Source organism: Rhizopus microsporus (genome assembly GCF_002708625.1).
Source record: "Rhizopus microsporus ATCC 52813 unplaced genomic scaffold scaffold_11, whole genome shotgun sequence".
NCBI lineage: Eukaryota > Fungi > Mucoromycota > Mucoromycetes > Mucorales > Rhizopodaceae > Rhizopus > Rhizopus microsporus.
This window is the reverse complement of record NW_019671926.1, coordinates 565,412-585,964: the sequence shown is the minus strand read 5'-3', so window position 1 is coordinate 585,964 and position 20,553 is coordinate 565,412. Positions and strand designations below refer to the sequence as shown.

General features: G+C 37.0%; 11 protein-coding genes across 11 annotated transcripts; 5 read left to right on the top strand and 6 right to left on the bottom strand.

Annotated features, from left to right (window-relative positions):
* Window positions 1-608: 608 nt before the first annotated feature.
* RHIMIDRAFT_257436 (PR-1-like protein) lies at window positions 609-1,315 on the top strand (the record flags this gene model as incomplete). Its single annotated transcript, XM_023611282.1, has 1 exon — window positions 609-1,315. A coding segment is annotated over one exon (506 nt), but the record flags the coding sequence as incomplete, so codon positions are not given.
* Window positions 1,316-1,755: 440 nt separating this feature from the next.
* On the top strand, window positions 1,756-2,215 carry RHIMIDRAFT_244595 (Rhodanese-like protein; the record flags this gene model as incomplete). The annotated part of the gene is made up of 4 exons (XM_023610090.1): window positions 1,756-1,782; window positions 1,805-1,882; window positions 1,945-2,102; window positions 2,158-2,215. The coding sequence occupies 4 exons, from the start codon at window positions 1,756-1,758 to the stop codon at window positions 2,213-2,215; spliced, it is 321 nt and encodes a 106-aa protein (XP_023465108.1).
* A 129-nt stretch (window positions 2,216-2,344) lies between these two features.
* On the top strand, window positions 2,345-3,883 carry RHIMIDRAFT_257434 (heterotrimeric G-protein alpha subunit, GPA3-like protein). The gene is made up of 7 exons (XM_023611281.1): window positions 2,345-2,510; window positions 2,565-2,901; window positions 2,978-3,106; window positions 3,169-3,298; window positions 3,360-3,598; window positions 3,657-3,684; window positions 3,744-3,883. Exons 1-7 carry the CDS (start codon window positions 2,393-2,395, stop codon window positions 3,813-3,815), a joined length of 1,053 nt encoding a protein of 350 aa, XP_023465107.1. The 5' UTR covers window positions 2,345-2,392; the 3' UTR covers window positions 3,816-3,883.
* On the bottom strand, window positions 3,863-4,475 carry RHIMIDRAFT_257432 (uncharacterized protein; the record flags this gene model as incomplete). The annotated part of the gene is made up of 3 exons (XM_023611280.1): window positions 3,863-4,116; window positions 4,172-4,307; window positions 4,473-4,475. The coding sequence occupies 3 exons, from the start codon at window positions 4,473-4,475 to the stop codon at window positions 3,980-3,982; spliced, it is 276 nt and encodes a 91-aa protein (XP_023465106.1). The 3' UTR covers window positions 3,863-3,979.
* A 3,411-nt stretch (window positions 4,476-7,886) lies between these two features.
* On the bottom strand, window positions 7,887-9,372 carry RHIMIDRAFT_238832 (uncharacterized protein; the record flags this gene model as incomplete). The annotated part of the gene is made up of 4 exons (XM_023609047.1): window positions 7,887-8,137; window positions 8,198-8,339; window positions 8,421-9,043; window positions 9,132-9,372. The coding sequence occupies 4 exons, from the start codon at window positions 9,370-9,372 to the stop codon at window positions 7,887-7,889; spliced, it is 1,257 nt and encodes a 418-aa protein (XP_023465105.1).
* A 587-nt stretch (window positions 9,373-9,959) lies between these two features.
* Window positions 9,960-10,667, bottom strand: RHIMIDRAFT_23804 (uncharacterized protein). Its single transcript, XM_023608875.1, has one exon. The coding sequence runs from the start codon at window positions 10,540-10,542 to the stop codon at window positions 10,018-10,020; it is 525 nt and encodes a 174-aa protein (XP_023465104.1). The 5' UTR covers window positions 10,543-10,667; the 3' UTR covers window positions 9,960-10,017.
* Window positions 10,668-10,674: 7 nt separating this feature from the next.
* RHIMIDRAFT_244591 (vacuolar protein sorting-associated protein 33A) lies at window positions 10,675-13,121 on the top strand (the record flags this gene model as incomplete). The annotated part of the gene is made up of 10 exons (XM_023610089.1): window positions 10,675-10,776; window positions 10,819-10,899; window positions 10,956-11,067; window positions 11,116-11,324; window positions 11,383-11,487; window positions 11,547-11,751; window positions 11,808-12,104; window positions 12,163-12,237; window positions 12,295-12,981; window positions 13,039-13,121. 10 exons carry the CDS (start codon window positions 10,675-10,677, stop codon window positions 13,119-13,121), a joined length of 1,956 nt encoding a protein of 651 aa, XP_023465103.1.
* Window positions 13,122-13,770: 649 nt separating this feature from the next.
* On the top strand, window positions 13,771-14,891 carry RHIMIDRAFT_298025 (glucocorticoid receptor-like (DNA-binding domain); the record flags this gene model as incomplete). Its single annotated transcript, XM_023614290.1, has 4 exons — window positions 13,771-14,056; window positions 14,114-14,305; window positions 14,365-14,538; window positions 14,594-14,891. The coding sequence occupies exons 1-4, from the start codon at window positions 13,833-13,835 to the stop codon at window positions 14,889-14,891; spliced, it is 888 nt and encodes a 295-aa protein (XP_023465102.1). The 5' UTR covers window positions 13,771-13,832.
* On the bottom strand, window positions 14,866-15,929 carry RHIMIDRAFT_23819 (uncharacterized protein). The gene is made up of 3 exons (XM_023608905.1): window positions 15,745-15,929; window positions 15,386-15,696; window positions 14,866-15,331 (listed from the first exon to the last, which is right to left on the bottom strand). The coding sequence occupies exons 1-3, from the start codon at window positions 15,905-15,907 to the stop codon at window positions 14,888-14,890; spliced, it is 918 nt and encodes a 305-aa protein (XP_023465101.1). The 5' UTR covers window positions 15,908-15,929; the 3' UTR covers window positions 14,866-14,887.
* Window positions 15,930-17,897: 1,968 nt separating this feature from the next.
* Window positions 17,898-18,362, bottom strand: RHIMIDRAFT_238827 (uncharacterized protein; the record flags this gene model as incomplete). The annotated part of the gene is made up of 1 exon (XM_023609046.1): window positions 17,898-18,362. One exon carries the CDS (start codon window positions 18,360-18,362, stop codon window positions 17,898-17,900), a length of 465 nt encoding a protein of 154 aa, XP_023465100.1.
* A 1,280-nt stretch (window positions 18,363-19,642) lies between these two features.
* RHIMIDRAFT_238825 (uncharacterized protein) lies at window positions 19,643-20,439 on the bottom strand (the record flags this gene model as incomplete). The annotated part of the gene is made up of 2 exons (XM_023609045.1): window positions 19,643-20,112; window positions 20,427-20,439. The coding sequence occupies 2 exons, from the start codon at window positions 20,437-20,439 to the stop codon at window positions 19,643-19,645; spliced, it is 483 nt and encodes a 160-aa protein (XP_023465099.1).
* Between the last annotated feature and the right edge of the window lie 114 nt (window positions 20,440-20,553).

The following is a 20,553-nucleotide window of genomic DNA, read 5'->3' as shown; positions in this document are numbered from 1 at the left end:
CAAAGAACAGTCAATACGTAAAATCGGATCATTTCTTTCCTTCCTTCTCCTCCTCAAATACGATAGGAATTTAAAAAATATTCCTGTCAACTGCTGTTTATTACCCTTATATTGTGATGTGTAATATTCCATGTGTCTATTAAGTATTACACAATATGAGCCTAAATGTAAGACAGCTTAAATAACAGGATCTGGAATAATGACTTGCCACCAGTTCTTGCTTTTGCTACAACTACGCAATTCTCTTAAACTTTACATATGTTAAATATAAGGATTGCTGAACAAATGTGAGAGACAGTAGGGCAAGTACGTGATTGTATATTTCATTTCATTACAGAATCCATAGTCAGCCACTCGTGCCAATTTACAAAAACTGTAATGTTCGTTACACATACAATTAATTGTTTATTATCAAGCTGACCCTGCTTCATTGAAATAACCAGGAAAATGACTCGTCAGGGCAGTCTAGTTCACGTTTGCACTTATCCCAGGGTAAGACAGGGAGTTAATGAATATATCTTTTATAAATTGGTGTCACAACTATGCTGCTTGTTAATATATATAAAGAGGCAGAATCCAATCTTTTTCAACATTAGTTTTATTTTGAACAATGCTTCACCGTTCATTCACTCTAATCTTGGTTACTGTTGCCGTTATCTTGGCTACTTTATTACACACTGCAGATGCTGCATCTCGTTCATCCGTCAAAAACATTCTCAAAGTAACCAACTCGCTTCGTGCAAAGCACCATGCGCCTCCTTTAAAATGGAGCAACAAGTTGGCCACTTATGCTCAAAACTGGTCCAACCGCTGCGTATTTGAACACAGTCAAGGTCAATATGGTGAAAATTTAGCCTATGGTTATCCTAATTGGGGAAGCGTCATCAGAGACTGGTACAGTGAAGTCAAGGACTACAACTATGACCATCCACAATTCAATGCCGGCCACTTCACTCAGCTCGTTTGGAAGGAAACAACTGAAGTTGGCTGTGGTGCCAAGGTTTGCAATAACCTCTGCCCTGGATGTAAATTGTATACTTGCTCTTACAAGGTTCCTGGTAACATGATGGGCGACAATTGGAGATACTTTAAACAAAACGTTATTAGACCTTAACTGTTTTTACAAACGTTTTTTTTTTATGTTAATAAAGTTATAATCTGGTATTATATTTAACATGCGTGACATATGCACCTGTGCATTAAATTTGACATAAGTAACTCATATCCTATTCAAGGCAGGGGGGAATATTAATGGATTAAACCTTGATGAATGCATCAAACTCTAATATTTGCGTCACAAGCCCTTTGCTTGAACCCACGTCTCGCTTTTTTTCATTGGAAATTAGTATGCTATTACTGCTAGGAACACTTTTTTTCTTAAAAGGAAAATAGATGGCCCTGCACTTTGCATGCCAACAGTGCACGTCGTGTTTGTGTAATCTGATGCGATCATTCGCATTAACCAATCAGGATGTATGATCATTTCTAAGACTTGCTTTTTTTTTTACTATTGTACCAGTTCTTTTTTCTTTATGTCATCTCGAAGAATTTTAACTCAAACATTCCTGAGACACCACCGAATCTTGCTGCAACGTCCTGTTGCTCGACCTGCGGTTGTTATAAATAAGCCTTGTTTGATTCCGGCTACTGGCTTATTCAAAGCACAATGCTACAGCACTGACCGCGTGTACAATGTATTGGACTTTAATGATATTCAAAAATTGATAAAGGAGGGTCACCAACAGGTATAGAGAAATGATACATAATCAACACAACATAAAAGTGTGTAGCTAAAAATGAACAGGATTATATCTTGTTAGACGTAAGAGAGCCAAAAGAAGTCGAAGCAGGATATATTCCCACAGCAAAGAACGTTCCACTGGTAAGAAGACGAAATGATGAATAAAAAGGGAGGGAAGGAGAGAATTGTTAACATGTGCATAGACACAATTTACCTATGCTTGGAGTCTCTCAGATAAAGATTTTGAAGATCAATATGGATTTAAGAAGCCTAATAAGGATAAACGGTTGATTACTTATTGTTTAAAAGGCATCCGTAGCACATCAGCTGTAGAATATCTCTCCAAGTTAGGATATACAAAGTAAGTTGTAGTATTATTATTATTGTTGTTGTTGTTGCTGACATAATACCTGTAGTCTTGACAACTATATTGGTAGTTATGCTGATTATGTTGAAAAAACAAAAGGAGAGTAAAACAAATCCCCTTTTGCCGTATAAATAAAAAAAAATACATCTTTTCAACTATAAATTTATATTTATACACGCACTCACCTACACTTGACTCCTTATTTAAAATTATTATATAGTTCCATCTTCCTCCCTTTTTTCCTTTTTTCTTTTTCTTTTTTCAGTTCAATTTCTATTTATATAATGGGTGTGTGTGCATCGAGCGAAGAACGAGCTGAAAGGATGCATAGTTTTGCTATCGATCGTGCTATCGAGGAAGATGGTAAAAAGTTGGACAGTGAATACAAGATATTATTACTAGGTATAACATAAAAAAGGGTTGCATAAAGCATGTTTAATTTAGTATACATCGTAGGTAGTGGCGAGTCTGGTAAATCGACCATTTTTAAGCAGATGAAGATTGTGTATCAAGAAGGATACACCAGAGAAGAGCTCATAAGTTGGAAAGTGACAGTTTATCGAAATTTGATTCAGTCTGCACAGTCTATTGTGAATGCATTAAATCAATTTGAATATCAACTTTCAACTGAAAAGAATCAATACGAAGCTGAACTTTTATCAGACTATAAGCTACAAGATAGTCTAAGCCCTGCGATTGTTGATGCCATCATCTCTGTTTGGCAGGATCCCGTGACGAGTAGACTGCTAGAAGAAAAGTCGAGTGAGTTTTATTTAATGGATTCTGCGCCTTAGTATGTTGATGCCTTTTCTTAACCTCCCCTTCCCCTTAAAATTTAATAACTTTATCTCTTTTGTTTAAATTGACAGTTTCTTTGAAGAAATCGAAAGGATCAGTCAACCCAACTATGTGCCTACGGTAGATGATGTGTTACATGCAAGAGCAAAGACAACTGGTATTGTCGAAACAAAATTCATGATCAAACGAACCAGTATACGGTAAGTCATCTTATTCATGCAGACATATGCATGCAGTAGTAGTGATTCATTGTTCTCTTTAGCATGTTTGACGTTGGAGGACAGAGGTCAGAAAGAAAAAAATGGATTCATTGTTTTGAAGCAGTACATTCTATTATATTCTGTATTTCATTATCTGAATATGATCAAGTATTGCTTGAAGAATCTCGTCAGGTAATAATACAAAAAGCATGATGACATGATAGCCAAGATTTTAACACTATTACTATTCTAGAACCGTATGCTGGAAAGTTTAGTGCTATTTGAATCAGTTGTCAACAGTCGATGGTTTGTCAGGACAAGTATCATCTTGTTTATGAATAAAATAGACATTTTTAGAAAAAAGATAAAGAAGATACCACTACAAAAGTACTTTCCAGATTATGGTGGCGGACCAGATCAAGAAAAGGCAGCAAGGTATATTCTATGGAGAATCAGTCAAACAAATAGGGCAAAATTACAAATTTTTCCTCAGTAAGGATCACACACATACACATATTTTATGTATATATGAATAACCATTGTTTGATAGCTTAACACAAGCAACAAGTACAACCAATGTAAGTGGTTTTCTTTCTTAAATGATATGGTTTCCTCATTTCTTTCTTTTAACTTTTAGATCAAGCATACATTCGAAGTGATTCGAACAACAATTATTGATAGCCAACTAAAAGATTCTGGCATATTATAACCCCTCCTTTTTTTGCATCATCTTGTACGTTCTCCCCTTTCCTTCTCCTCCTCCTCCTTTTCTTCTTCTTAATTAATAGGCATAATAAAAAAAGCATATACCACGCACATAAATATATATGAAGAGAGCATATCGTCACTGTGTATATTCTGTTTATTTCCATTTTAAGCAGCAACAGTTTGCTTCTTGGCTTGAGTACCTTCACGGAAACCATTCTTGAAACGACGATGAACCTCCTTCAAGTGAGCCATGCGACCAGTACCGGTGGTCTTTCTTCTCTTTCCCTTTTCAGACCAGTTGACTATAATAAAAAAAGCGTTGAGTTTTCTTCTTTTGTACATGCTAGTAAATTTTACAAGATCTAATTTTGGCAGAAGGATATCCACATTGAGCACAAGTCTTCTTTTGCTTGTGGAAAGCGCGGTTGCCACAACGTCGGCATAAGGTGTGAGTCTTGGTGTGACGCTTACCGAATGAGCTGGTACCTTTGGTCTATAATGAACTTGTTAGTTATTCAATGTTCATGGCATCTCGGCTTCTCTTTTGGTTTTTCTCTCTTTTTCATTGTTATCATCCATCCTCCCCCATCCATCCATCTATTTATCCATCCATCTCTCTACATGTGCACACACGTCTGATTGTTTAATCTATATTTACCATTCTTAAAGATGAAGCACGTAAGAAGGGAGGTTCATAGGTATAGAGTGGAAGGATGTCATGTCTCTTCGCCCAGAGCGGCGGCGGACATTGAAATGGATATGCAGGTCAATGCACAGTGTTTTTTGCTGAATTTCAGACCCTGAAACAAATCAGTTGCTTTTGGATAGCCAAAGGTTTTCTTGGCTGCAGCCTGGTCTTCTTTTTTTTTCAAATAACTTGGTGCTTTTACCTTTTATTTGACTATTTCACTATGGGCTATATTCATGATGACCCGGAGCATCTTTTGGCTTATGAAACTTTTGGATGTTGAAGAAATGAAGTTGTAAGATTATGAATTCAGCTACGCCAGCTTCTCCTCATTTAGAAGTAATGGATGACAATGACGATGATATTGCCGTCTAAATCAAGTTTACAAAGAATTTCGCTTACGAAGAGTACAGCGCTGATCAAATCATTCGTTCTATAGTGCTATAAAACGAAGAGCAATTTTGTACCCGAGGCTGCAACTGTTTATGGAATCCCTCGTTCTTGAACATGTATTCTCTTTGTGAGTTTAGTACATGATCTAGAAGTGTTGCTCCTGACAGATCGCAAACTGGATAAGAACATACTGAGCTTTTGATTAGATTAGTAAACAAGTATTAATCATGGTGCTTAATATGTCAAACCTGCCCTTTCTTTTACCACTGTGACAGGTTATGTCTTGTGATAGCTGGATCTTGTACTAGTAAGTTACTTGTTTGTGATTATAAGTGGGCAACCATGAAATGCCTTCTATAGCTTATAATTATGAAAAAATCATTAAGAATATTCCATACTCTGGGAAAAGCGGTGTGTTCGGTCTAAATAACATCGTCTGCGTAAACAAAAACAATGTAAAAAGATCATCATTAGCGTGTTTATGGATTGTTATACAGTCTTTCCGGAAAGTAAATTCGCCTGTGATCGAAAATAAATGCACCCAATGGTGAGAACAAAATTCATGTTGTATGAAATGTAAATTCGCCGTTACCAAGAATATTTTCGTAGTATCAGCCTTGACATCCATGGATATACTGTATTTCCAAATTTAGATGTCGTATTAAAACCGTTGCAATGTTATCAGAGTAATAACAAATACAAAAAGAATATGGCTCACTATCCCATTTGACAGTAATATTAATAGGTGGGCTGTCTTGGAGCTGAAACTAACCTAATATTAGAAATCGCCCTCTTTAGTCTTCTTGTAAAAGTTTAAATTCTTTATTCGGTTTTTCCATGTAGTCATGTCTGGCAATGCATATTCTTGAATGGTCACGATATAGATTACTTTTATTTGACATGGTTTCTTTGTCCTAGATATCTGATCCTGAAACCTGTTTGAAAAAGAAAGACATATAAAAACTCATTTTAACTGAGTCCTTTTTTTGCTTCTTTACAGCAGTTATCAAATGTCCCTCTGAGTGTTCAAAGATTCACCAATCAAAACTAGCCTGTCCTCATGGTCCTTGCTCTGGCTCGCTTGTCCCGCCCTCTCTGCTCTCTGGCGTGTATCTGGAACGTCCCCCAGTAGTCTCTTCTGACGCCCTGGGTCCTCTCTGTCCTCCGTTCCTTTTTTTTTTTGTTTAAACTTTCCTGGGTGGTTATCACTACCCTTCTCAGAATGCACCTTGGTGGTAAGTAAAACTAATATTAGGATATATGCTCTAATACTAATATACTTTTTCTTTCTTTTTCTACATATACTCATTATCTCTCTCTCTCTCCTTTGACATGATATCGTTTTATTCAAACATATTTTTCTTTGTCGTCTTTTTACGAAAATATTTTTTTTTTTTTTATTTTACCACAATATTTTATAAAATTAACGTCAATAATTAATAAAAATACAGTAATACTTTATAGACAATAAATTGACACCATTAATCTTTCTATAAAACTACCATACATCTTCTTTTAACAATATTCATCTTTTCTTTTCAACAAAGATCTTAAATTCGCAAGACATTGATTTATTGTTCTTTTTTTTTTTTAAGAATCAAATTTGGATGGGGCCTTGCACGTTTGCAAGATCAAAGAATTAGAGTAAGTTTAACCAGCGTCCTTTTTATAATTGATAATAACATTTCATTATTTGTGTTTTTGTGCACTTCGAGACAAAGGAAATAGCTGCACTAACATTTAACAAGCGCGACCAAGCAACTTTTGGAGGGTCACGATGGGAATCCTCCCAGTGCTTGATAGAAATGAGTCTGTCAAATATGTTCTCCCCCAGCAACTTCAACATACTACCTTTAATTAGACAATGAAAAGGGCCATGAAAGAAGTAAGTAGAATGATACAAGAGCACGAAAACGAAATACGAACTTAAAATAAATTGCACTGAAGTTAATTTTTTTTATATATATTTTCACTATGGTTTAGTAGCCTTGCTAAAGTTGCTGCCCTTCTTAAAAAAAGGTAGCTATTGGCCGAACCAAAGGGAATCCGGTGGGCGTGCTTGGTGGCCTGTTGAATAAGGGATTTGTACACCTTAGTGTCTGGTAACAGTTATCGCTTGGCACTCTTGTATAACTGTATTGCGTTGCAGCTTTCGAACTTCGTATGGTTAACAAATTAACATAAGAGCCAAGCGGTGATATGGCTTTTGTCTTTTGCCTCAGTAGCTCGTGTTGGTCTTCTAGCTGTGCATATCGATGGTATGCGTTGACCATGTGTGCTTCGTCATATTTGAGAATTACTTCCCATTCTTCTTTGATTTGTAAATGATTGTGCAGCAAATTTTGTAGATCTTCGCATTTGCTCGTTAACTAGCAAAATCCAAGCAAGCGATACAATTTCTTTTTTCTCTCAGTAGAAGTATAATATAAAACATGCAAGTTTCAGTATCACTAATTCAATGTATTACATTCTCTTTACCTTGTGTTGAACCTGTTACATTGAGATTGCTATTATACACTTTGTCGAAAGCTTTGTTATCTACGGGCATATATACAGGACTGGCGAGTGACCTTTTACATTGCTCCCCATCTTTACAAAAGATCAGCTCTCTAATCGTTGACGGCTGAATACAATTTACAATGATTTGAACTGTTATTCAAACTTTATTAGATTCATTTTCTTTTTTGCATTGATAATAAATATTGACTAGTTGTGGTGAACGATGCATCTTTAGTTTAATTAGTTTACGTATGATCGTTTATGACTACGCTAGGATATGAGATTATTGTGCCAAACGGAAATGTAGAGGTACATTAAACGACGTTAGCATAATTATGAAGATTTAATTTACGAAAGAATCAGTCTTCTTTGCAGGCCAAAAAAATGCTCGTGTTACTTTACTCAATTAGGTGTCTAATTCATGCAAATACTTACTGCTTTAAAAAGAAATCAAGGGGATTCTATGTTACCTGAATGTAAAGAAAGGATTTATTAGATGGGAAAAGTCCATTCCCAAGCCAAAAAGGCACTTAAAAGAATGAAAGGTAATGAAGATTTATAAATAAGGGTGTAATCATGATTTGATGATATCAAGTAACCTGTTGCTATAACGCCTAGTGCGTAACCAACATGACTATACGCAGTAGACAAGTATCCTTTCAACATCATTCGTTTATCTTCTGTAAGTAATGAAGAATTGACGTGATTTATAGCCAGTAGCCATATCATGTGAAAGGAGAGACCTATAAAGAAAATTAAGAAATTCTATCCCCAGGGCTGCATATACACGCACATATACATACCTTGACATAGCTCTAATACAATGGCGCTTACTTGGGTCAAAATGGTATCCACGGTTAGGTATATATACACAACTGTAGACAATAGTGATATGGTGTAGGCACTACAGGTAACAATCCACAGATGTGTAACATGCTCGATCACCTAAATGAACATTTATGCGATAAATCCATCGGCACATATACACACACGCACACACAAATGTTTGTTTGCTTGGCGGCTTACATGAATTAACAAGTGATCAGCTAATAGACTAGAGAGAATTTCCATAGATCCAACGGCGCCAATGATATAGGTTGGCATTTTCAATTTATCATAGAGAAAAAGGTAAATGACAGATTGAGTCATTCCGCGAACGATGCCTAAGCAAAAGAACGATATCTGCATGAACCGCGCAACTCTTTTTTCCTGCGCATCCTCTTCATGCGGACAAGATATTTTTAATGATGACATTAACACGATGGATGCTGAAGAGGCAGGTGGATAGGGCAGTCGAACGAGATCAAATGAAGCGTACTGGTCTATGATGGATATATATTTTGAATGTGTTGTTGTCATGCGTTGCAGCATGCTTGCATCTTCTTCAGAAATATGCGAAAGATGTTCTCCAAATACATGATAGGGTTTGTAAATAATTTCAGTTGTTAAAAGGGGCTGATGCTGTCTTCCTACCAATAATGCTGGGTCTACTGCTTGTACGCTTGTTGATAGAGAGAGCAGGAACAATGCAACTGATCCTATTAGTAGGACGACCATGAGTGTATCAAAATCATGGTCTCCTTCTAAGAAACAGCCAATGGCAAATGTCACTATAGCCAAGGTAAATTTCCCCCAATTTCTTTCCTTTGCTAATATGAGTGTGTATATACAGATATATTTTACATCAATTACTTTTCTCTATCAACACGCGTTTTTACATAAATCATCTATGCTCACCATACAATATTTTATAATCACCTAATATTTTAATGATGGCACTGTCTATAACTACTTCAAGTGGCTGGAAGAATGAGCCATCAAGAATACAGGAAATAATGGCAGCGGGTAGAATGAGGGGTGTCCAAGTGGGTGGAATGGAAAGGACGATCAATATACCAATGGCTCCAATGGCTGTTAATAAACCGGTAAGGACGCCATGAAGTGAAGGGTGTCGATCAATGATATGTATCCATGCCATCGCAGCAGGCACTTTTAAAAGGATAACACAAGATGACAATAAGTAAATGATAAAGACGTCCAAGTGTAAATGATAGATGTAATATAGAATTAGAAAAGGATGAATACTAATTGTAGTAGCATGGGCAATCGTCAATAGCTTTGTCCAAAAGAGCATCACGTTAATAAAGAAAAGAAAAAAAAAGGGGGGGGGGAAAAAGAAAAGCAAGACATTTCTAATATTTATGCAAACATAAACACACGCACACAAAAGCACAAGGTTTTATGTTTCACGGCATTCAAATAAATAATTGAACGCTTTTCCACATCCTTTCTCTTCCATCCATGCTTGAAGCATACCCAAATTGTTATGATTAGAGAATGCTCCATGTATGTCAAATTTGACTTCTGTCATGTCTTTAAATAATCTACACTTGTCTAATTCTTCTCTAGTCAAACATTGTGCCTGTTCCTTCCATTGTGATGTCATCTTTTTATGTGAAGAAGGAATATCTGACCAGCTGACAGTCTTGATATCATGTATAAATTGATTGACTTTCTCCTTTGGCCCTTCTAGACACATGCATCCCGGTTTTCCAGGGCAAAGAAATCCCGTGATATGATAACTAGGTGCCCAATCGATAATATGCCCTCTCTATCCTGTTATTTAGTCTTTATAAAAAAATACCCCTTTCTTTACCTTTTCTCTTGTGTAAATCATTGGAAACCATATCCATTCTCTTAGAAATTCAATAGGTTCATCACTTGTATCTTTCTTTAATTGTTTCTGTTGCTGCTTTTCATATTCTTCCAACATAGGTTCAGCAAGAGTCGAGATTGTTTGAATACTCTCTACTATCCGTGAAGCACGATCGTCTCCTTCTACAGCAGCAAGTGCATCTGTCAGTTGTTTATGATCTTGTCTAGACAGCCAGTGATTATCACTTGATGGTAACGATAAATCATAATTTTCAGAGATCAAAGAAAGTCGACAATAAAAGCACAAAAAGAGTTCTTTTATAGGTGCTTTTATGATCATTTCGATATATTGCTTATCCAATACATTTTGTTCCTGTTGAAGCTGTTCATATACTTTTTCATCTTGATCACTGACAAATGTAAATTCTTGGTCAAAGTATAATGATTTTAAAAACTCGATGATCTCTAGTGAATCTTGAGCCAAGTTTGACATTTTCAAAAAAAAAAAAAAAAAGAGGAAAGGAGAGGATAGAGTAGGCGAATCACGTGCTCACTTTTATGGAAGCCTTTTTGAAACAATATGGTCGGAGACCACACACTGGCTTCTTTTTTTCTATTTTTCATAATGAACGGAACCACGCCAGGAACTCATTTAGGAAACACGCCTTTGAATTTAGCAAAATTAAGAGAACTATCGCGTAAAGAGCTACCTGAGATATTGGATAAGGTAATAGCAGTATAGACAGTTAAACATACTCATATATTGTAGGTACGAGGGAAGAAAGGACTTGTGCTTGATCCCACCTTGACTGGACCACTTAGTCTAATAGCAGAATTTAACCTACTTAAAGTAATTTAAATATCATAAACAAAGAGAACATGAAATAACTCATGTGTATTAATTAGAATCATGGGGTCGAAAAGATTTATCATCTCGAATCAGACACACTCGAAACAGACTGTCCTGGCCTGATTTACATTTGTAGACCAAAACTAAAATATATGAGATATATTGCCAGTAAAGTTACTTAACATATGCAAGATACATACTATTAACAATATATAGGTCATATAAAGCATTTTTCCAAATCAAGCAAAATTGACTGTTGGTTATTTTTTGTGCCTGAACGTACAATGATATGTGAACGTGTGTTGGAAGAAGAAGGCGTGAAGGGTGATATTACTATTGGTAGTTATGCTATGGATTGGATACCTTATGAAGATGATTTGATCTCTATGGAGTTAGATCCATCTACATGGAAAGAGATTTATTTGGTAAAAAAAAGGCATATCAAAGAAAGAGAGGGAGACTGACCTGTATACATGTACATAGGACGGAGATCAAACTGCTATTTATTATGCAGCAAGATCAATTATGCGACTTCAGTCTATCTACGGTCTATTTCCCCGTATCATGGGCAAAGGTGACGCAGCCAGAGTAAGTTAAGATATAAAAACAAAGTGAGGTGAAAGATACCAATAGTCTTTGTTCAATAGCAACTAGCAGATATGCTTTTACGTATGAGAAAAGAACATGCAGTGACAGATCAAGTATCCACAAAAGCGCCTTCACTATTAAACACCGTTTCAAATCATATTGACCAATTCATCATTATCGATCGTAATGTAGACCTGGTGACACCCTTATGCACTCAGTTGACCTATGAGGGCTTGATTGACGAGACAATGGGGATCAAACACTGTAAGTAATAAGAGAAAGAAAGAAAGGGCTTGGAACTTGAGCTCTGTTTTATGTAGGTGTTGTAGAATTAGACCCTAGCTTAATCACACTTGCAGCTTCAAAGGGGCCTTCAACGCCAACGACTTCAGCAACGCCGATGAAAAAGAAAAAATACGTCTTGAATTCATCAGATAAATTATTTGGGCAATTACGAGATCAAAACTTTGCAGTCGTAGGCGGTATTCTCAACAAAGTAGCTAAAAGAATCAATGAAAATTATGAAGAAAGGCATAATGCAAAGACAATGGCGCAGATACGTGATTTTGTAGGCAGATTAGGTGAACTACAGCAAGAACATCAGTCTTTGCGAGTTCGTAAGTAGGCTTTACGTAGTTTCTCCCCGAATGCCGAATCTAACCATATGTTTTACAGATACTGGAATCGCAGAGGAAATTATTGCAAATACAGTAACAGATGATTTTAATAAAGTGCTAGAAGTTCAGCAAAGTTTGTATCACTTTTGTATATTTATGTAAAAAAAAATGCTGATCCTCTTTTTACTAGATGTCGTAGCTGGTGTTGATGGCAGTAGGGAACCTGAATATATCGAAGAGATGATTAATAGACAGAAGCCGCTCGTCCAAGTCCTTCGTTTACTCTGTCTCATGTCGCTGGCTCAGGGAGGATTAAAGCAAAAACTATTTGATCATTTCGAAAAAGAGATTGTGCAGACATATGGCTATGAGCATATAGAGACACTGCATAGATTAGAAAAGTTGGGGCTTTGGATGAAACGCACAAACAACAAAAGCACATTTGGACAGTGTCGACGTCTTTTAAAGTTGATTGTAGACGATGTAGACGAATTTCATCCAAATGATATCTCATATGTGTATTCAGGATATGCACCTTTGAGCATACGATTAGTACAGAGTGCGATGCAAAAGTCACCCAACTTTACTACGGGCACGAGCACAACCAGTCTGTTTTCCTACATGGGAACAAGCACAGCAAATTTTGTAAAGGAGACAACATCTGGGTGGCGTGGCGCTGAGGATATCCTCAGGTTATTACCCGGACAGTCATTCGATTTAAAGCAGACGGTAGAATACGGACCGGAAACAAATGCAGCCATGGCCAGAGCCAAGAGACATGGATTACAACATGGTAAGACAACAATTATCTTCTTCTTGGGTGGATGTACACATACAGAGGTCTCTGCCATTCGTTTCCTAGCACAGCATGATGAAGGTAAGGCAGTACAGAGAGATCTGCTCACGTGTTGAGATCTAAAGCATCTTTTTCTAGGACGGGACTATTTGGTTGCCACAACACAAATGATAAATGGCAGCACGTTCTTGACACCCATCATCCAACATAGAAACGAATAAATCTATTGGCTGGTTTAATCGGAACCTAAAAAAGTTTTTCTTTTTTTATTCACTTGAGCTCATTTTAATTTTTTACCCTCTTTTTCCCGCCCCGAACTAATATAAAAAATGGCACCACTTGTATTGACAATAAAGGGCAACAAGACCTTTTCTCCTTTCTCAGCGCTGACGTCTGAAGACGAGCTATCGAAAACATGGAGAGTATGTACAAGGATAAAGGATTCACTAGAGAACGGATCCAGACTGGAGAATTTGTCATGGCGGCTGTGGTTTCGACAGCATGTGCTATCAAACAAGAAGAAAACATTCTCTGCTCTATCACTGCAGACAGCCAGAAAATTGAGTGTCAATACAGTCTTGCCCAAGGAGCAAAAGAGTGAGGAAAGACAAGTTCAATGTGAGATGAACGATCTTGTTCTAGGGCAACAGGAACAACAAGTGATGTTATCAAACTACCAATTCATTATGCCACAGTTCAGTTCAGACCAAGCAACAGGTGATGCTGTCCAAATAAACGATATCTTTAACGCCTTTAGTATGCCAGAGAGCAATAATCCTGACTTCAATCCAGCAAACTATACGACAACCATGGGCGATATGGCAGATGGCTGGGATTTTGGATACCCCTCACCCACAAATCCATACTACTCACCAACACAATCACATTTGACGCCACCTACAGCCAACAACAATAGTAATGACAACAATAATATGCTCTTATTCGAAAACATTATGACTCAGCTACCCCCTGCTGATAACAACGCTCTTTATGTCGCCAATACATCTATGCCTCCCCCACCTCCAACAGCTACACTGCATAACAAGTTGCTAGGCAATATGACAACACAATCACTTCAATTTAACCATCAAGGGTTTACGCCACCTATATCAGCATCTACAAGTGCTGTCATGCCAACTAATATAGAAGACAACAGGCAAGTAAAAAAAAGAAAAAGAAAAAGAAAAAAGGAAACTGACATATAATAATATAGTCATTTATTAAACCAACCCAACGCCAACTATTCATTAAGCGAGCCCAGTTCCCCACATGATAAATCATATAGAAAGTCTTCCAACAGTCAATCAGAAAACAAACCTGTGTGTACAAACTGCGGAGCTACATCTACCCCACTCTGGAGAAGATCAGCAGAAGATGAATTGCTGTGCAATGCCTGTGGGTTATAGTAAGTGTAACATTCATTGGGAAAAAAGGAAAAGATTGGTTATACTGACTCATCATCAGCCAAAAATTACACAATGCGCCTAGACCTAAAACATTGAAACCACACAATGCGAGAAAGGAATCAAAGGATGATGAAGGATCACAATTGGTATGCTCTAATTGTTCTACGACAACGACACCATTATGGAGAAGGGATGACGAGGGCGCACCTTTATGTAATGCATGTGGTCTATAGTAAGTAACAAAGAAAATAATCCTTGACTCTAAAAATAACAATGCGTGTGAATAGTCTGAAATTACATCACGAACGTCGTCCGCTTTCAATGAAGACAGATATCATCAAAAAGAGACAACGATATGAAAGTAGTCATAACAACAGCAACCATACTAGAAAAAGTCATAAAAAATCTAAAGAAGCACAACAGCAGCAACAACAACAAGAACCATCGCCGCCACAAATACAACAACAACAACAAAACCAGGGATCATTTATGTTTATTGATAGTGTATTCCCAGTCACGGGCGCTACCAGCACAGTGATAGCACCAAGTGCGATGGTTGAGGACGTATTATCAAATTACTGTTAATTTAACTTTTTATCATCTTTGTATATTTGTAAATTATCTTGTATTAACATCGAAAATGGCTTTACTTTCTGCTGCATTAATTCTTTTTCAACAATAAACTTAAACTCATTAAACCTCGTCTCAAATTCCATTACGGTAAACATCCAAAACTGATCAAATTTATAAAACAGGTAGCAGTAGAACTCTTGGAACGCACGCTCGTCTGTGCCATATTCAAATAAGTAGAGCTGAAGTTTCTTTGATTCCACAAGTTGATAATTAAATTTGGTGATATTAATGCCTACAATAGCAAAAGGATACCATTGTAAGGGATCATTGGCATGTTCTAGAATGGATCGTGCATGAGCAGGATAGTGTTCTGCAAAAAACAACAAGTCATCTAGACCTTGAATTCCCATACCACGAAAATCAGTGGCTGGATCATTTCCCTGGAAACCGATCTATAATGAACATTAAAATGTCTTGTTGATATATTTGTGTGTGTATATATAAACCTCGACCCATTGCTTAGTTACTCGAGATTGCAGTGACTTATTAGGTATCAATTTGTTCCAGAGTTGAAGCAGTTTGTCTTCATGTTCCTTATTGTTAGAGTCATATTTAGTAGATATAGAGTCATTGATACTGTTCAAGAGCTGATTCGAGGCATATATAACTTGTAAGGCATTTAGTAAATTAACATGCAGGTCAACGGAGACATGCTTTTTCTGTATAATGGAGTCCTTTATGGAATCAATGTCGCAAATTGACTCCTTGAGTTGAAAATTTTCTTCCATTAAAACATTTGAATAAGAGATGGACTTGTCTATAAGAGAGATTTAGCTTATAAAAGGTATTAAAATATAGGACTTACCTATACGATACAACTTAAATGGACTCAATGGCGTGTATAACAATCGACTAATTTCTGTTGTATGGTTTATTTGTCCATATATACATTTAAACCATTTGTATAAGGATAGTAGAATAGGTGACTGATACACTCTATTCAACAGAAACAAAATAATCCATCCCATAGTTAAACAGTGTCTTTATAAGGGATTACTTTTTTATAAAAAAAAAGATTAAAACTCATCACAATAGACATTAGCAAGGCAGTACAACATAGCAAAAAAAGGTGCAGCATAACAATGCAGCATCCATAAGATTTCGTAATTATGTTATAGGCAATGGAGATTGCGAAAGGAATTGATCAAAAACTACGGTTTCAATGAGTAATACAAATCGTGTGTATAGTAGAGCCTAATATACCAAAAACTGATATTTCATCATTCAAAGCTATGTGGCAACGAGCAAGGGCCAAGCAGTACATACATCTGTAGCTGGGCGGAATATCATTTGAAGACGTAGACTCAAAATAATGACAAGCAGAGAATTTCAAACATTATCCTTGTGGCCATAATCAAATAATATGTGTCTTGCTGACTCAGATTGTCATAGGTAATGACACAGAAGTAGTTGAGGATCCAAAAGGGTCAAAATCGATGAGCGAAATAACATCAAATCATTGAAATTACTTCACAAAAGTATCCACAAAGACCAAATGAACTAACGTCGCAACTTCATTTCAGACTGGGTTATGTATACCCAATATGTGCTTATTGTTGATACACATACGATTAAGGGAGCCACGTATTTCACGAATGGAGACGCGAATGCGAGTGGATAGAAAGATGTATTTGGACAAGGGTAGGGAGAAGAGACGGCCCACGGCATGTTTTTTATCTCTACGTTGTTTGTTGAGTGCTTCTATCTTTGTACGAAGAATAGCCGTGGGGTCAGTCCACATGCCGTCGACAGAATAGGTACTGGCAGAGGTAACAGCGCTGGCTTTGTCGGAAGCCAAAGCTATTGTTGGTTGTGCTCGTTGTTGTGGTGTGTGTTGGAATATGTTGAATTCTAGGCAAAAACCCCTTTTGCAATTTGAAAATATCCAGATGGAGATCGTTATGATTAACGATCTGGCGCTGTAGTTTAGTAGCCTGATAGCCTGACAAGGTAGGACTTCTGCTGTAGACCTGAGGAAATCAAGATACTCGGATTGGTCAATGAATTTAATCAATTTCACCCGCTTATTTCAATGACTAAAAAATAAAACAAGTGAGATTGGGCTTTTGATTAGAACATCTTTCACTTTAATGAGATGAACCAACATTAAACTTGATTATGAATAAGGCGAATATCAAATGCATGCACTGTTGTGTTTACAAGTAAAGTATCCTTAGCAACGTTAAGTATAAGGCCGGCAAATTAAAGGCTACGCTTGATCAACTAAATGACAGCATTTGTTACTACAGTGATAAGCTGTTCTGCCATCACATTGCTCTCCTCCAAGGCTTATTGAGTTATTCTTCTGCTATTTTATCTCCATATAAGGCTTATTTTTATCCATTTCATGCATTCATGTATTCATAATATTTTCTATTGTCAGAAGACCTTTTATTATCGCCAATAAATTATATCTCTGGTAATATCTCTTGTTTAATATAAGTGAGTATTTATGTTATTAAGGGGATTATATAAAGTATGTCGCGTACCTTGGCACCCATCCATATTTTCGAGCGCCATTTGAAATATTTTATGCAGACTTCACTTTTTCTTTTTTAGAATGTCTGTTGCTTGACAGTAAAAATGAGCATAATTCATACTATAACCACAGAAGGAAATGTTGATGACCCGAATCAGTGCAGCCTCTAACAGCTTGAGGCTAAGTGATTTTAAGGGGATTGCTGGACATTCTTATAAATTTTTGGACAAATGTCGTAGTAAGCAACCGCTCTGAAGAAAGATGAAAAAAAGTAAAATGGGCCTGTATGCGCGTTTTTTATTATAATTTCTCTTCCTATATGCTGACATAAAAAGGAGGGTATTGTGAGAGCGGCAAGTTGTGCGCATGCGATGGCTGTTTAGTTTGGGTGTCGTGACAGTGGTGTATATAATCGTATAAAGAGTGTATAAACATTGATAAGGGAATTTGAAAAAAATTTCGAATGTGGGGTATGATAGTTAAGGAGCGATAAACTTGCGATAGTTTACCCGCAGGCTCTCAGTGGTAGAGTATCTTGCAAAAAGGCCTTTTTTGCGGCCGGCAGCGAAGCAACGTGACCAGCTCATGCGTCCACCATTTAACTTTTCCTTGAAGCTGATGACAAAATCTCTCTCTTCCTGATGACTGGTTTTCTCTTTGGATGAAGATGATGCTGATAAAGTTAGTGGGGCATACGTTGGTTCGTCTAGTTGCTCCTGACTGCTAGAGCTCTCATCCATTTCAGAATATCGTCTCTTCAGCTTCTTGTGGTAATCAACTAACCGATCAATGATTTTCGCACACTTTTTCGGGTCATTAACTACAGCGCGGGCTTGTTCTAGCTGTTTTATATGCGTGTCACATATCACATCTATGGCATCGGCAAAGTTGTCTTGATGCTCCTTTCCTTGAAGAACATAGTCTTTTGCTAGCCCATACAACATTTTGATTGTCGCGTTCGCAGCACAAGTGTGCCCAAACAAGGTTGGTTATTGCTCAATGAAAAATTGCGCTAGGGCCAGCAGGGGTTCCATAGAAGTTTCATCGGTGACGTTCAACGTTTGTTTTGTGACTACAAAACAGTCCTTGGCCCAAAAATAATGAGCACTACACGTATTTAACCATGGTTTGTCTGGTGATGGTTTGAATTGTTCCAGTAGGCTGTTGGGGCAAATACTATCGGTAGCGAATATAAGAACAATTGGCTTACGGTCGAATGCGCGGTTGATATGGATGCAATAATGAATAACCCGTTGCATGAATGATTCCCCCACAATTCGCTGCACTTCAATTAAAAATGGTGGCAATGACTTGTTGATTGAAAGACGTGGGATGTAGACAACGTCGGAACGCGTTCCATCACTCCACTCTGTTGGGGCAACTGCAGTGTACGTGCCGCTGGGAACGTCTAAAATCGCTTGAGTGATGAGATCCACGATTTTGTTTTCTTTTAGGATAAATTTTGAGATCAAATCACTACCAGGTAATCGGTCCTGTGGAAGCCTGAACGTCAGTAAAAGTTGTTCTAAAGTATACAAAATATCATATGAGAAACAAACGACATGCTGAAAAGAAAAAAAGAAGCTGCAACAAGCTTTTGTTACCTTCATCATTTATTTCTGTTGTCATTGAGGGAAGACAAAAAACAAGGAAAACACTGCGTACACGTCAAAACACACGCGAAAATAAAATTAGTGTGACGTATATATTTTTTTCTTCTAATACACGCGAAAACGCTATGGACACACCAGAACAAAAGACCATTTATTTGTATAAAATGCTGTTGTCTTTTACAGTCGTTCCACTGCCAATTCAAGGATTTACTAAAAAAAGTGCGGGTTTTAAAAGTTAATTTCGCGGATTTTGGGTAACTGCTTTACTGTATTTTTATTAACAAGTACAGATTTGGCAATCGGCCCATTTGGGCCGACTATAAAATAATATTTTGATCAGATAAAAAATCATTTACTGCTGCTATCCATTCCAACACGTATTATTAAATATGTATTCTGCCTATAGATGAGTTTTTATAAAGAAGTGAGCACTTTTGCCTCATAGCTATATCGTTTTGAAATTGGTCGGTTTTTCAAAAAAATCAATCGGCCCATTTGGGCTGACCCTTTGATGAATAAAGTGATATAGCAACTTGAAGCTTTGCTATTGAAAAAAAATAAAAATATTGTAGACATAGCATGAAGAATTATTTTTAATAAAGCTGGCGAAGTCAGACAACCTTCAAGTGTTGATTATGACAGTCGAAGCACAAGGGGATTGTGGGGTCACAGCTACAAAATTTTTCAACCCGTTTGCCATTAGTGCCGCTTTCTTTGCATTTACGGCATACCGATCTCTTTCTTTTGTTGCCTGCATTACTCATGGAGACGTAGGAATGGTTAGAATCACTTCTAAGCATTCGGTTGCTGCCTTGGGCCACTTCATTGTATCTCGACTTCAATTTCTTACAATGTTCAAGCAAGTTGAAGGCCAAATTATCCTTAAAGGACGAGTGGCCCCTTGAGGCACCTTCCTCAGAGAAGACCCTGAAGGAACTGTATGCGTTCGCTTCACAAAGACTCAAGAAGAAACCAAAGAAGCGCATTTCCCATCTCTCGGTTGAGATAATGTCGTGATAAGAGGTCAGATTATCACGTAAATTATTTGCAGCATCCACAGAACCTCTAGATCTGTTTAATACTATAAAAAATAATTTAAAAAACTCAACAAAATAAAAATACAGGTCTTAAGCTTTGTAGTAACCACACGCGTCGTGTAAACTGAGAAGGTCTGTCCAATAAAAAAAAATGTAGTTTATATCGGCCCATTTGAGCCGACTAAATCTTTACTTGTTAATTATTGACGTTAATTTTATAAAATATTGTCGTAAAGAAAAATACGTTTGAATAAAACGACATCATGTCAAAAGGGAGAGAGATAATGAGTATATGTAGAAAAAGAGAGAAAAGGTATATTAGTATTAGAGCACATATCCTAATATTAGTTTTACTTACCACCAAGGTGCATTCTGAGAAGGGTAGTGATAACCACCCAGGAAAGTTTAAACAAAAAAAAAAAAGGAACGGAGGACAGAGAGAACCCAGGGCGTCAGAAGAGACTATTGGGGAACGTTCCAGATAC

Coding starts and splice junctions, on each gene's coding strand:
- RHIMIDRAFT_23804 (XM_023608875.1), bottom strand. CDS start 10,542: ATGTCAAACTTGGCTCAAGATTCACTAGAGATCATCGAGTTTTTAAAA.
- RHIMIDRAFT_257434 (XM_023611281.1), top strand. CDS start 2,393: ATGGGTGTGTGTGCATCGAGCGAAGAACGAGCTGAAAGGATGCATAGT. Junction 2,902..2,977: donor TTAATGGATTCTGCGCCTTA/GTATGTTGATGC, acceptor TTAAATTGACAG/TTTCTTTGAAGAAATCGAAA. Junction 3,685..3,743: donor AAGCAACAAGTACAACCAAT/GTAAGTGGTTTT, acceptor TTTAACTTTTAG/ATCAAGCATACATTCGAAGT.
- RHIMIDRAFT_23819 (XM_023608905.1), bottom strand. CDS start 15,907: ATGGGATGGATTATTTTGTTTCTGTTGAATAGAGTGTATCAGTCACCT. Junction 15,697..15,744: donor ATTTAAGTTGTATCGTATAG/GTAAGTCCTATA, acceptor TCTCTCTTATAG/ACAAGTCCATCTCTTATTCA. Junction 15,332..15,385: donor TAACTAAGCAATGGGTCGAG/GTTTATATATAC, acceptor TGTTCATTATAG/ATCGGTTTCCAGGGAAATGA.